This window comes from Neopsephotus bourkii, unplaced genomic scaffold (assembly GCF_033783945.1).
Source record: "Neopsephotus bourkii isolate Nb327-2 ecotype Australia unplaced genomic scaffold, CSIRO-AGI_Nbou_v1 NB_54, whole genome shotgun sequence".
Taxonomy (NCBI): Eukaryota; Metazoa; Chordata; class Aves; order Psittaciformes; family Psittacidae; genus Neopsephotus; species Neopsephotus bourkii.
Window position 1 is genome coordinate 1,246,615 of NW_026900571.1, and position 14,258 is coordinate 1,260,872.

The 14,258-nt window shown below is 39.4% G+C and overlaps 1 protein-coding gene across 1 annotated transcript in view; it reads left to right on the top strand.

Moving 5' to 3' along the window:
- NFXL1 (nuclear transcription factor, X-box binding like 1) overlaps positions 1-11,591 on the top strand; it is a 48,193-nt gene extending 36,602 nt beyond the window's left edge. Inside the window, exons 20-22 of the mRNA XM_061352881.1 lie at positions 217-303; positions 3,093-3,146; positions 8,606-11,591. Coding sequence (XP_061208865.1) covers positions 217-303; positions 3,093-3,146; positions 8,606-8,779 — 315 coding nt within the window. The 3' untranslated portion in view covers positions 8,780-11,591. The remainder of the gene's footprint in view (positions 1-216; positions 304-3,092; positions 3,147-8,605) is intronic.
- Positions 11,592-14,258: the final 2,667 nt, after the last annotated feature.

Here is a 14,258-nt window from a genome sequence, read left to right on the forward strand (position 1 = left end):
TTATTCTTACTTTCAGCTTATTTTACCAGAAGGAGCAAAAATTTAATACAGAATTAGAGGTTCAAATAACATTTTCATCGTTAGCTTTATTTTCTGTGTAACCACTGTTTTATTAAATTAGAATGTTTTATAATTATTTTCATAAAGAAATGAACATTATAATTATAAACTTTGTATAGGGAAATGATTATAAAATACTCAAATTATACATAACAGGAAATACAGTGCAGCAAGATACAAGAAGGCAGAGTTCCACTGGAATGCGATGCATTATGCAGGGAAATGAAACGGAAAGCATCTGAGGTAATGTATCCGTTGCAGCTGTCATTTCCTCTCAGTGTTTCAAGAAAAGTAGGGGAAAAAGAATACAGAATTATTTTTCAAGGCAGTACCAGCAGAAAATACAACAGAAGTAGATGTGCAGTTCAATAGCAGCTACTTTTTCAGAACTGTGTTCGGCTTAGTGGGGAGAATTACAGTGTCTGTAGACAGTGTTAACTTGGTGAAATACTATCTGAAAACAGTATTGTTATTTAATTTGTTAGAACTCGTTTTTTTTCCTCTTCCATTGAGAACAAGTGATGATCAGTGATAAAATCATTACTGTTGAAGATGATTGCTATAGGATTTGGGCCAGGCCACTTCACATGTCATTGTTAGATCTGCTCTTTCCAGGGCAGATTTTTACAGCGCTTGAGTGCTCAACTTGTCTAGCATGCAGACTGTAATCCTGTCACACTGTATTAGTTACCCTGGGCCAGAAGAATGGGGAATTTGCTCATGCTGTCACCCAGAGACACAGAATATCAAGACTGGAAGAAGTCTGTTAAAAACTGCAGACATTTACAAAAATAGTTTAGTTTTGATAGTTGCAAAATAACCATCAGTTTCTAAAACCTTTGTGTGTTAACTGTTAATAAAACTCTGCATGTATAGCACCTAGAGAGTATGCACTTCTGAAGAACTGAGTGCATCTTTTACTGTACTTTTTATTAAATAAATAGTTCTAGAAATGTTTTTCCAAAATGTGTTATAATAGTTAAACTTCCCTCTACCTATGTATATTATACCTGTGTATCTTATACAAATATGGTCACACCAATGTAAAAAGTAACAATTTTGTTCCTTTTTTCCCCACATTTGTAGGTCACTTTTTCATTTGGAGCTGAAGTTCTGCCATTAGATGGCAGTGAAATGCCAGGAAGCTGGTTGTGCAGTCTTTTTTACACCAGACTTTCCCGTTTCAGATGTGCACAGCTGAAAAGCACTTTTCTAAAGAGAGACTGTCATTGTCTCTAGATTCATGAAATTCTCAATAATGCTTTTATTTGATACATTGTTTAGCAATTAAAAAACATGTTTGAAAACCTATGAATAGGATCGTTCTATTGACTCTGTCCTCAGTGCACACTGTTTGAGGTACAGTGTGCTAAAGCATGGGCTAGTGTGCTTTCTCCTTAGTCATCAAAAGCTCCTGAATTGCAGTTTGATTGGAACAAATTCCACCTGCACAAACTATATTTATTAAGTTACTGTCATTGTTAGTATGCAAATCGTACAGTTATGAGAATCAAGACTGTGTTTCTTTCCAAGTTATTAACCATATTTTGCTTATCATGTTTTATTTATTGTATTAATTTTATCTATTTATTTATTTATTTATTTATTTATCTATCATGTTTTGCTTTGTGAAAATTTCTTCTGGGCAGACACTGAGGAATTACTCCTGGCTGCAGGCAGCCTTCATTATGAAAAGTCCTGCTACTGCAGGGTATGAGCATCAAACCTTCAAAGGCTACTTCTTGCCCAGAAAACCCAGCCCTCCAGCATGCACACACAGCATCTTACACATGCAGGGGGTTCACCACCTCAAGGAAGGGTGGAAATGATAGATTTTATGATATTTTTACATTTAACTTTTATAAGTTAGATATACTTCCCCAGTATACTCTTCCTTTTGTTACTGTTACTGTGACTATAGCAGTTTTAGAGATTGAGCTGATGTCTTTCTGTTTAATGGCTTCTGGATTTATATCCTGTTGGCACACCTAGTTGTTTTTTCAGTTGACATAAACTTTTGGCATCTACAAATGTCCTGTAGCACTGAATTTCTAGATTTAGCCAAATACTCCGTGGGAGTAGAATACTTCCCTCTGTTTTGAACCAGCCTTCTGGTAATGTCATTTTATGCCTTTGCTTTTGTATTATGAAAAATAATTGATGGTTTATCCCTCTTTGGTATCTTCCTGCTCTTCAGGAATGTGTGCCTTGTTAGTCACCTGATGAACCCTAGCTATGCATCAATTTAGATGGAAGCTACTCTATCCTATTGTCTTTTGCATGTGTTCAGGCTTTACATTCTTTTGTTGTTGCAGGACCACAACTGAATGGAGGAGCTAAGTGCATCATGTATTTACATACTGACTTTTTTTTCCTGTACTGTTCTTCATGATTTCTAGCATTTAACCTGCTTTCTTGAACACTGCAAAACATTTCTATAGAATTATAAATTGGTAGTGGTGGAATATTTTTAATCACATTTGGCTTGAATTACACCAAGAGCTTTAAAGCAGTTTGGTTATGTATTTTCCAATACATGTTGTATTAGGTACAAATATTGAGGTTTCCTTTTGCTCTAGTAGTCAGGGAACATTTAAAGTACTTGGAATGAAATACGTGTGTGTAAATTATATACATTTATACATATATAGGAATTACCTGTATGGATAAAGTACTGAATCAGGATAAAGTTGTTGAAAACTTAGAATAACTGTCTTTGGGAATTTTTCTGCTTGTTAGTGAAGATATTATTCTTTTTAGGGTTTATATTTGTCAGTTCAGCTTGTCAAGTTGAAGTCAGAAGTTCAATTTATAACCTTGTACCATCTGTTGTATGTTTCATATTTTCCAAATGTGAGACCCAGCAGCTTTTTCTAAGAATTTTTTGTAATCTCAGTAAGTTAAGAGCTCACTTGATGGAGGTTTTGAGCATTTTTGCTGAGAAAATTCCATAGGAGTAATTATGACTATGTAAGAAAATAGTTTTAGCTGCTGTTTACAACAGATGCTTACCATTTTATATGCCTGGACAGATAAAAGAGGCAGAAGCCAAAGCTGCTATTGAAGAAGAGAAACGAAGACAACAGGTATCAACCTTTCTTCTTCTTCTTCTTCACCCACTTCGTTCCCACTTTGTTCTTGTTAGTAAATCATTTCATTGACATGCAGCTAAAGGTGTAGTTTTTAATGTGACAGTTATTCCTGTCAGCTGTTACCTTGCTCCAGGATGTGCGCTGTGAATTACAGTGGTTAAGAGCCCACGTGTTTTCCCAAACAATTTTCATAATTTTGTATGAATTGGTTTAATCTTGCATTACTGTAACTGTGTATAGTTTATTTTTTAAATACTAAGTACTGCTGATTTTAATTAAACACTTTAAAATGCATAAAGCCCACAGAATTGCTGAATAGCATCCATAGAGATGTAAATGTCAGGTGAAGCTTCCCCCCTTTCTTTAATCATGAAAGAATGAGGAAGCCTAAATGAGTCTTCATCCTTCATGGTCTCTGAGGGGGTGTGAAGGGGAGGAGAAGGTGTATTTACTGTAGTTACTGTTGTTGGTGAGCATATTGTCAGCCTTGTAATCCAGGAAACTTCTGTGAACTAGAAATGCAAAGTTGCTGATGTTGTATTGCTCTGATTGTGTTCTCATGCATTCACTTAATTTACAGCCCCTCTAGTAAAGTCTCAGTAATGTGGCTTCTCTGTAACTGTTGTAGGGTTCACTGCACCACTACAGTGTGCAACATTATTTTTGTGTTGATTCTTCAGCTGTGATTATTTCTCTCTGTAGTTGCTTTCTGCTTGTACGTTCACTGAAGTCCCACAGTTACAGTCCAGCAGTACCCTTATGCAGTATATGGAACTGCAGTATGTGGAACTGCTTTTGCATATGTCTTGTGATGGATGAAGCCTCAAGGATAGGAGTCTGTTAAAAGGTTGATAGAGTGATATAGCACAACAGCAAATAGTAGGACCACAACAGTAAAAAATAGGACAAACCTGCTAAAAAAAATATAATGAAGTAGGACAACAGTAACTAGTAAATAGGCTCCAAAACTGTACACAAGTACTAACCTCAGCTACTGCAGCCTTTTATCTAAAATTGATTCCCTTCCAGTTTGATCTCTTAATCTGCCATCTGGTGATGTGAATTGTAGGACATCACTATCATAGGCTGTTGGGTCACATTAAGAGTGTGGACTTATTGAGTATAATCCCTTCTGACAAGAGTTTGCATCTTGTACCACCTTCCTGATCTCATTAGCACATTTTTATATACAAAGTTTATCTGTTAGTTACAGGTTCTTTAGACCTATATTGATTAATACTTTATTAACTCTTCTATATACAAACTAATTGTAATTGCTATACAAACTAATTGTATAGCACATTTAAATATCTAGCACATTTATATATTGGTATTTGCTGTATTTGATAGCTGCTTCTGCTAATAGGAGTAATTTGTTTCCTAGTGGAAAGGAGATGGCTTAGTTAGGCTTTTCGTCATGGCCCTAGCAGCCAAACTTTCTGTTTCTAATTCAGAGGCACCCTGTGAGGCCAGGGTTTTCACAATTGGTAGAGGTGGAAAAAAGATCAGTGCTTTGTTATTTAACAATTCAGACTAATTTGTCTCTGTATCCCACTCTAGTGCAAAAGATTTGGTTAAATTTTTGAGCTAGCTGGTAATAGTCTAGTTTCAGTACTGAAAGTCAGTCTCAAACCTGAAATCTGATTTAATGAGTTGTAAGAAAGATTTTTGTTTCCTTTTTTTCTTAGAAAGAAAAACAAAACCAAACAGCTCCTTAGAGGTTACAGAAGTCAAGCATGTCCCCTGCCTAGAGCTTGCTTAGCTTGAAAAATTAAAGTAGCTTGAAGACTGGGCACAACCATTACTTTATTGTTCAGAGATCATTGAAGAGACACTTGGGGGATGATGACAGTTACATAAAACCTGTAGGTAGCTTTTCAAGGATAGTGATGTCTTATTTTTTTTTTTTCTCGTATTCTGTGCCCACGAACCTTTTCTCATTCTGTGTTTTGTTTTTTATGATGTATCTATTTTTAGCTGGGGTTTTATAAAGATGGCTAGGAAAGCAATTCAGTACTTGTTATATAATTGTTCGAGGCCTGTATTTTAATTCAGATTACTGCAATTCATGAAGCATTCTGCTTTTAAAACTCAGAGCTCACAAGTATATGGTAACTATAGAAGCCCACAGTTTTATTTAGCATCTATGTAAGATGAAATACTGCCATACTGTTCCATTAAAATACTTTTCTTTTCTAAAAGAGGATTAGCCAGTTGAAATCAATCTTGGTTCAGATAGCAGGGTGTGGAACTTTGTTTGAACTTTTCCCCCATATCGTCACAAAACTGCCAACAATTTCTGCCTTTATTAGGTACAAAGGAATAGACTCAAAATGGGTCCCTTTCTCCTGCTAACAGTGGTATCTAGCACAAGAAGGAAAGTAAGATCTGCTTTGTGAAAATCTGACAACTATTTGCTGTCAGTGGAGGAAGACCAGACATCAGGCAATCTTGAATTCCAAAGGAAAATTATATTTACTGGACTACTTCTCTGTCCATTTCCCAAAACAGGCTTATTCTTGTTTCTTTAATGCACCCACCTTATTGTCTTAGTCCCTCTCTTCCTGTCAGCACTGCAGTAGTAGTCATGTAGATTTATCTCCTCTCATGGCCAGATTTGGTCTCTGTTCACTGTCCACGTTTCCTCTGCTTCAGCCTAATCTTGTGCCTTTTGCCCAGCCAGTCCTGGCTTGCTGCACTCTGCTGCTCCTGTCTCCCTTCTCTCTTCCAGTTCTAGTTTTTCTGCTCCATAGCTCCTTGGCCTGTATTTTCTGCTGAGAACTTTACCTAAAATCTAGACAATCATCAGATGTTTTCTGGTTTTAGTCTTTCTGAGAGTATATTTTCTGATTTTCATAGTAATTAGGTGTCTTTTCACGGGAGTCTCATCCCAGTCTTACAGTCTTTGTTCCAGGCTGCCTTATTCCAGCATAGTGCCCTAAAATGAGTTTTGTCTGTGTTGTCTTGATACCCTTTAAAAAGGTGTCTTGGTTTTGGCTGGGATAGAGTTAATTTTCTTCCTAGTAGCCTCCCCCAAATGGGGCTCTGAGCAACAAAAAGCAGTCGTTCATGCAGTAGTTCTTGGGTCAGTCCGGACTGGGTGAGATGTGAAAAATGTGCTTTACACCCCAGCCGGGGGAAATGGTCCAACCTGGAGCCCCATGCCATTGCCCAGAGCACTATCCTGGGACTTGAGAAACAGATTTTGTGGCGACACAGCAGCCCAGAGAGAATGGAGTTAGACAATGAGACTCATTTCTGGAACAACCTTATAGACACTTGGGCCAAAGAGCATGGCACTGAGTGGGTATATCACATCCCCTACCATGCACCAGCCTCTGGGAAAATCAAACGATGCAATGGGCTGTTAAAAACTACACTGAGAGCAATGGGTGGTGGGACTTTCAAACATTGGGATACACATTTACCAAAAGCCACCTGGTTGGTCAACACCAGAGGATCTGCCAATAATGCTGGCCCACCCCAATCAGAACCTTTACATACTGTAAAAGAGGATAAAGTTCCTGTGGTGCACATAAAGATTTTGCTGGGGAAGGCAGTCTGAATTATTCCTGCTTCAGGTAAAGGCAAACCCACTCGTGGGATTGCTTTTGCTCAGTGACCTGGGTGCACTTGATGTGGAGGATGGGGTTGTCTGATGTGTACCTCAAGAGGATTTGTTTGTAAGTAAGAATAACCAATGATTTGAATTGTATGATGTTAATTGCTATATAGCACTGTCTGTTATCCCTTCTGTGGTGTCTATATGCCATATCAAAGGTATTACAGTAAAAATCATCCACTTTAATGAAAAAAGAGCTTTGGTGAAGCCAGACAAGTGTAGTGGTGATGGAACCAAAATTGCCTTCAGCATGCAACAGTCCAGAACCACACACATCTTTTCTGTTCTGAAAGACTGTTGTGACAGATGGAGCCCAAAGTCATGGACTAAATGAACTCAGTGGACATTTATAGGGATGGTGCATAGACTGAGGGAATGCTACCTGTGTGTATATGTATCAAAGGACAGGAAAGGTGATGGTCGTTAACTGGTATGTTTTGGAAAGTGTAAGACCTGGCATGATGTGAATAGTATGGAATAAAGGGTGGATACAATCTTGGTTTCAGCTGGGTTAGAGTTAATTTTCTTCCTAGCAGCTGGTGCAGTGCTGTGTTTCAGCTTCAGTCTGAGAACAATGCTGATGATAACACAATGATGTTTTAGTTGTTGCTAAGTAATGCTTACCCTGATCAATGAGTCTTCCGTCTCTTGTGCTCTGTCAATGAGGAGCACAAGAAGCAGGGAGGAAGCAGAGACAGGGCACCTGATTCAAACTGGCCAAAGGGGTATTCCATACCACAGCACGTCATGCCCAGTATATAAACCCAGAAGGGCAGATGGCTGCTCTGGTCAGGCTGGCTGTCAGTCGGTTGTTGGTGAACAATTGTATTGTGCATCACTTGGTTTTCTTGGGTTTTATTCTTCACTCTCTCTTTCTCTTTCTCTTTGTTGTCTCTCTTTTCATTACTATTGTTATTTGTAGCAGTGTATATTTGACTTTATTTCAATTGTTAAACTGTTCTTATCTTAACCCACAGGTTTTACCTTTTCCTGATTCTGCCCCCCCATCCCACCAAGCCCAGTACTTGATTGCGAGCTGGGCTTAAGTCACAATAAGGAGTGTGCAAGGGGGTGAGGAACAGGGATCAGAGGATCTTATTGTTCATTCCAGGCATCACCCTGAAACTGCTGTTCTGGGTGGAAGCTTGGCATTCTTCTGATTTTTCCAGTGACTTTGCTTCATTTTTGGGCCTAAGGGAATGAGCTTTCTTTTGAAGGACACTATATACCTACTACTGTCATATATGAGTGACTAGGTGTTGTTATAACACTTAACAAATGGCATATGTTTGTGCATGTCTAAGATTGTACCTATTAATCTAAAATTCAGCTGAGCATACAAAATATAAGTGGAAGAAAGAGGAGAGATTTTAATTTATTTATTTTTAATTTATTTTTGCAGTGTATCCTTATTGTGCAGGGGAGGTCTTTGAAGATTGCAGCCTATGCTTTCAGATACATAATTGTAATAGCTTAAATATGAGTGCTTTTTAATTTAAAATAATGTATTGCTAACACATTTAATGGAAATCGTCTCTTTTTGGCTTAACATTCAGTTTGAGTTAAGGATCTAATGTAAAACTTCAGTTGGCTGTATTTTGGCAGTGTTTTTTATGGGAAAATAAACAGTGGCTTAATACTTGGAAGTGAAATGCTTTGCAACCATGGGATTAGTGCTAGCATCTTGTCTGTAAGAGATGTGTAAGTTTTGTAACTTCCATTGGCACTTACTATCATAAAGTGGCTTTAGGGAATGGTATTTAAAATCCGCATATTCTTCACTTTTTAATTATGACAAAAATGTTAACTGCTTCTGGTTTTCTTCATCTAGGCTGAACTGGAAGCTTTTGAAAACAGATTAAAAGGGCGAAGAAAGAATAAGAGAAGAAAGGATGAAGTAGAAGTTGAACAGTCATCATGGCAGAAATACAAGAACCTCATTATGCTGCCGATGTTTGGAGTTGCTGTTGTGATGGTTGCATGGCTCATGGTCTACAATGACTGAAACAACCAACTCAATATATCTTGGTTGGGCTTTAGGGTAGCTATTAATCCTAGAATGTTAGTCTATGTGTAACAAAACTTAATATGCATAGATTATGTATGTACACTATTTGCCAAGTGCAGAGGAGGGAGGAAATGTCACCTTTTGTGTTATATTCACAGCACAAAACTGAAATTAGACACTGAAAGTAATAGTAGATTTTAGTCTACACTGAAGTGCTGATGTAGTTTGTCTGACTGGTATACTTTAAGATCTCTTCTATTTATAATTGGGTTACTTTTCCTTGTCTCCATAATATTAAAAATAGGTTAGTATAAAATGCTTTATGGAACATCTGTTTTCTGTAAAAATTGTTGTAGTGGTTTATTGAAGATTAGTATTCTTATGCTAGTGTTTATGTTGTATCACACAATAATTTTTGTGCTTTAGGTCAGTTTTAATTATAACAACTAATGGGGAACTTTATATCACTTAGGCTTGAATATTCTGGGGCCTCATGACAGAACTTTGTTCAGAGAAAGGAATGGGAACTGTCTTTAAAGTCAACTGTATCACAAACAATAAAATGGGCTCCCTTATGTATTGTGGGGTTTGTTTTATGGTTGTGTCATGTCCACCCCCCACCACTGTCCTCATTTCCTTAAAATCAAATAACAAAAAGAAATAGAAGACTTGATTTAGTGGAGAGATGCATATGCTGAACATGGATATGATGTAGTTTCAGGTACAGGGGTGCATTCTCATCGCTACCCCCATCACCAACAGCAAAGAAACAATCTGAACTTAAGAGTATCACTTGACTAGTTGTATAGATAAATATCACATTTGGATGTTTGCATAGGTGTTCAAAACTGTAATCGACTAGTGTAACAATATGATTGTGTCATTCTGAAGCCATCTGGATGGTGCTTGCTAATGTATAAACTATATGGCTAATCTTTTCAGTGTTCAAGTATTTTCTTACTGACAGTTTAGAATACCTCGCTTTGGGCTATCAGTGTTGGTTGGTAGAACTGAAAGGTTTATGCAGCTTCAAGACTGTTAGAGAAGCTATATTGCCTCAGCTGAGGGACTGCAAGTTAAATTCAGGTGGGAGGAAAGAGGGGAGAGATCATAAAAAAGAATATTTAAACCTCTGATGGAAATTGTGTGCTGAGAATTGAGCATTGTGGTTAACTGGAAACTGCTTACCAGATCCTGTGAAAGCCAAAGGGCATTAGGCTGCCCTTGTAATTCAGACATATAATTTCATTGTAAATCCTGCAAAAGCAGTGGGACTGTTTGTGGGAATGAGTAGCGAAGATTGCAGCTTGTTCAAAACCTTGCTTGGTTGATTCGGGCCAACTTGAAAAGGGACCTGCTATTAATTTGAGCTGATATCCAATTGTAATTGTGGTTCAGCAGCAGCAAGAAAAAAAAAAAAGGAAAGCTGTAGAAGGCAGTAGCTTTTAGATTGACAAAAAGGGGGGGAAATCAGTTTCTTTTCAATTTTTCACCCAAGTTTGGTGAAAGAGGTGAGGAAAAGCTGACAATATGTAGCATGGATTAGTGCTATCTGATAGCTTCATGGGGTTTTTTTAATTGACTTTAGAAATGGATATTATTTCTGTCATGATGTGTCAGGCCATTAGTATGTAAAGTTGTAGAATTAATTGAGATTACAATCACAGTTGCATCTCTGTTGAATTCTGTTATGTTCTAGGATAAAGAATAAACTGTTTTCCTTACTATTACTTTAATTCTTTTCTGTAATATTAATGCCTGGAAGATAATTCCATGTGTAAATCCTTTTTCTATTTACTGCTAGCTTTTTCTTTAAAAGCAGTACAATGGAAAGTTGCCTCTACAGCAAAGAGAAGAAACCCCTCTCTACAGAGCTATAAAACTGAACTTCACTTGAGTTATACATTTGAATTAGCTCTTAGTGTTCTTTTCTGCATATTTTGCAGTATTTCTTTGAAATATTGGAGAGAAGACTTGCTTCTCATGGATAATCTTTGTTGTAGTAAGAAAGCACACCAGTCTTTATGAATTCATCCCATTCACATGAATGTGTGTATGAGTAGGCATGTTCCCTTAAAGGATTTGTATCACCTGAACCTCGTACATGTGAGACATACCTATTTTTGAAATGTTATTCAAAACAGTTCTGTATGTCTTCTCCAGCCATCTGAGTCATCTGCACTCTGTTGGCCTGCCTGCTGAACCAGTTATTTTTTTCTTGGCATAAAAAAAGTGTGGGGGTTCAAGCAATCTGCAGCTTAATAAATCACTGATTCCTATTCGGTTTTCTAAATTACAATTAATATTTTGCCTTTTTTGGTTGGAGCTGCATGTTGCAAGCATGACAACCTTTGGAAGTAAAAGGTACAGACAGAATCACCTGTTATTCAGTATTGAGCAAATATTTTGAATGTTAACATTTTATACAAACAATGCGTCTTGATAAGCAAAACAAATGATATAATCTGACCTGCTGTGGTAGGGGAACTATTGAGAGGGAAACCTGATGGATTAATTGTTGGACTCGATGACCTTAAAGGTACTTTCCAACCTAATGATTCTGTGATGAGGATACTTAATGTGAATAATATTCAGCTATGTGTAAAATGAAAAAAACTGGGGATGCTTTTCCTGATCCTAAACGCATTCTGGTGAGCATTCATGTTTCTGCTGGAATGGGGTGCTTACAAGGAGTCAGTAAATTTTGGAATGGAACCTCCTTGGACAATTTTGTTCCCTGTAACAATGACAAAGCCATTGCTTATGTTAATGTAAAAACCAAGTCAGACAATAAAGGCATCAAAACCAAGCTGGAAATCCATTTGTTCTTGAAGGCTGGTGTAGTAAAGCAGCAGACTTCTGGGTAATAGTAACCGACATAACTGCAGCGTAAGTTTCAGGCATGTTTCTTTGTCAGTGACAATTCTTAATGCTCAGGTTAATGCTGGAATTAGGTGATCATGTACCTTTACGTTATTGCTCTTACAAAATTGCAAGAATGGGTTTGGGAAGTAGATTAAGATGAAACAAATAGGAGTGGATTTAGTAGATTAATTTTTTTTGCCTCAAATGGGGAAATATAGCTGATTTATTAGACAGGCAGTGGAAGCTTGATGTGTGGTAGCTGCTCTCTGGTGTGTGCTTTAGGGTGGAGTGTGGACAGCCCATGGGGGGGGAGCTGTCCTCATTTTCATTCAGTTCAGATATCCCTCTTCTGCTTTGATTGCAGTTGTTACCTGTGGGCACTTAAGTCACTCCTTTTTGTTGCTTCATGAATGTAAATTTGTATTTGTGTCTGCCCTTATCTTTCAATTAAATCAATCGCTCTAGAAAATCACAAAACAAAGATACTGTAGCAGTCTGTATTAACTAGGAAGGGAAATGAAAGGTAAAAGAGAAAAATCAAATGAAATCAAACTAATTGTAAGATAGTGAGACATGCTTGCTTCTTTCCACTAATGGTTACATGTTAATGGAGTTTTGGACTCTGCACTAAAAAGTTTATATACCATGCTACCAGAGAACAAATTTTTGGTATGGACAGTACAGCATATGAGCTCCGGATGTATTAAAGTCAGTCACAAGGTAGGCTAAATGGCAGCTGTGCGGAAATCAGTAATACTCTGAGGGCTCAATTCAACCAAGTATTAGTTAATCTAAAGAAATGTTTCTTATGCAGAGATTTCCATAAAATTACCAACAGTACCAGAGCTCAACTGAGGCTGTGTGTGCTGTATGCTGAGGCTGACTCTCGTAGTTGGGGAAACTGCAATTTGAATGGCTCCTGCCATGAGGAAATCTGTGTGAGTTTAGAAGTCAAGATTAGCTTGGCGGTTGGAATTGATGGTTCCACTGCTGAAGAGGAGACATCCTCCATGCAAGGCCAAGCTGGCCTTGCCGTCTGAGCCATGTGCTGCCCTTTTGGCTTTCAGTTTTCAGTTGTTCTTGCTGTAATTTTTAACAGGATTAACTAATCTCTGTAAAATGCCTTAATAACTGAGGCATTATAGTTTGATCCCTCTTGTTAGCAGCGTTACAGCACAGTATGTGTTGGTTTACATTAAGCAATTTGAAGATTTGCATAAATGCTCTTGCTTCTGCCTCTTCCCATGCTTTTCCTATTGTTTGTGCAGTTCTTTTTAGAACAAAACCACTGCTTTCCTCCAGAGGGGACTTTGCTGGATTGAGTAAAAAAGGCAGGGTTGAATTACCAGGAGCATGAGTTACTTATGTACAGTGGCACTACAGGAGCACAGAGCACCCAGCCCCTGCCTCTTAAAAGTCTGCACACAAGCAGAACGTAATGACCTAAATCTGAAGGTATGGAAATAAAGATAGCTGGAAAAAAACTATCTTTAAGTGTTTGTCATAGACATACATAAACTGTAGACAAGGGCTATCATCCCCACTGATAGCTGTGAGTGGTGACCAAGAGCCATATTCATGTTAAGGTGGTGGTTCACATTTTTGGGGTATTTTCTGACTCACATTTTATCCTTTCAGAAGCATTAAACCATGCACAGCAAAAACCACAAGCCTGTTTTACAAATGTCACTGCAGAACCCAGTTGTGGTGCCGGTGGCAGCTCTCTGTGGCTCCTGGAAGGGTCCTAAACTGCGTGTGTTCCACCTACCAACCATGCTTATTGTGCTGACTGGATCGTGCTTAGTGATGTGCACACACCGGGATGTAGTCAGACCGGACGTCTTTGGGTGCAGATACAAGGAAGAGGGAGCAAATGCAGCTAAATGGGCTTTTAAAAGCCGGTGGTTCGTGGGGTGAGGGATTTGCGCTGTCATTCTTGGCTCCAAGCGGCATTTGTCGCTTGGCGTACGAGCTTTGCTTTGCAACACCTTTCCCCTCTCCGGTGTTGGCTCGGTCGCGGCCAGGACCGACGATGGGGGGAGGGGCAGGTGTTTCCTCGCAACGGAGGGATGGGGCGCTACGGGCTTGGCCCGGGGGTGGGGGGGCGAACCGGAGCCTTTTCCCCTCCTCTCCTGCCGTGCTGGAGGCAGCCCTTGGAGCCGCTTTCAGCCCTCTGTGCAGGTGAGGAGGATCGGCTGGGGCAAGGCAAGCGCTGTGCTACGCAGGAAAGCGTTGGATCCCTGTACCCGTGAAACTTTCCATCGCTGGGGTGCAACGAAAGCCTTTGCGTGACCGTAACGCTTTAGCGCATCCAGAGGGAGAAGCCCTGCGCCCGGAACCGCGGACGGGTGGACTCGCCGTCCCCGCTCTAACTCGCGCTTCGGCTCGGTGGGCCCGGAACGCGCCAGGTCCGTACGCTGGGCTGGCCTCGGGTCGCAGCAGCCGAAAGCGCGCATCCGGGTGCTGCTCGCCGGCAGCGCGGCGGGGACAGCCCCGGCCCAGCTCCGGCGGTCCAAAGGGAGGGTGCGAGAGGAGAGCCGAGCGGGTCTCTGCCCCGCGCGTCATCCCTGGCTGAGGCTGGTCTTGGTACCTGAAGCCCTTCACAGGGTGA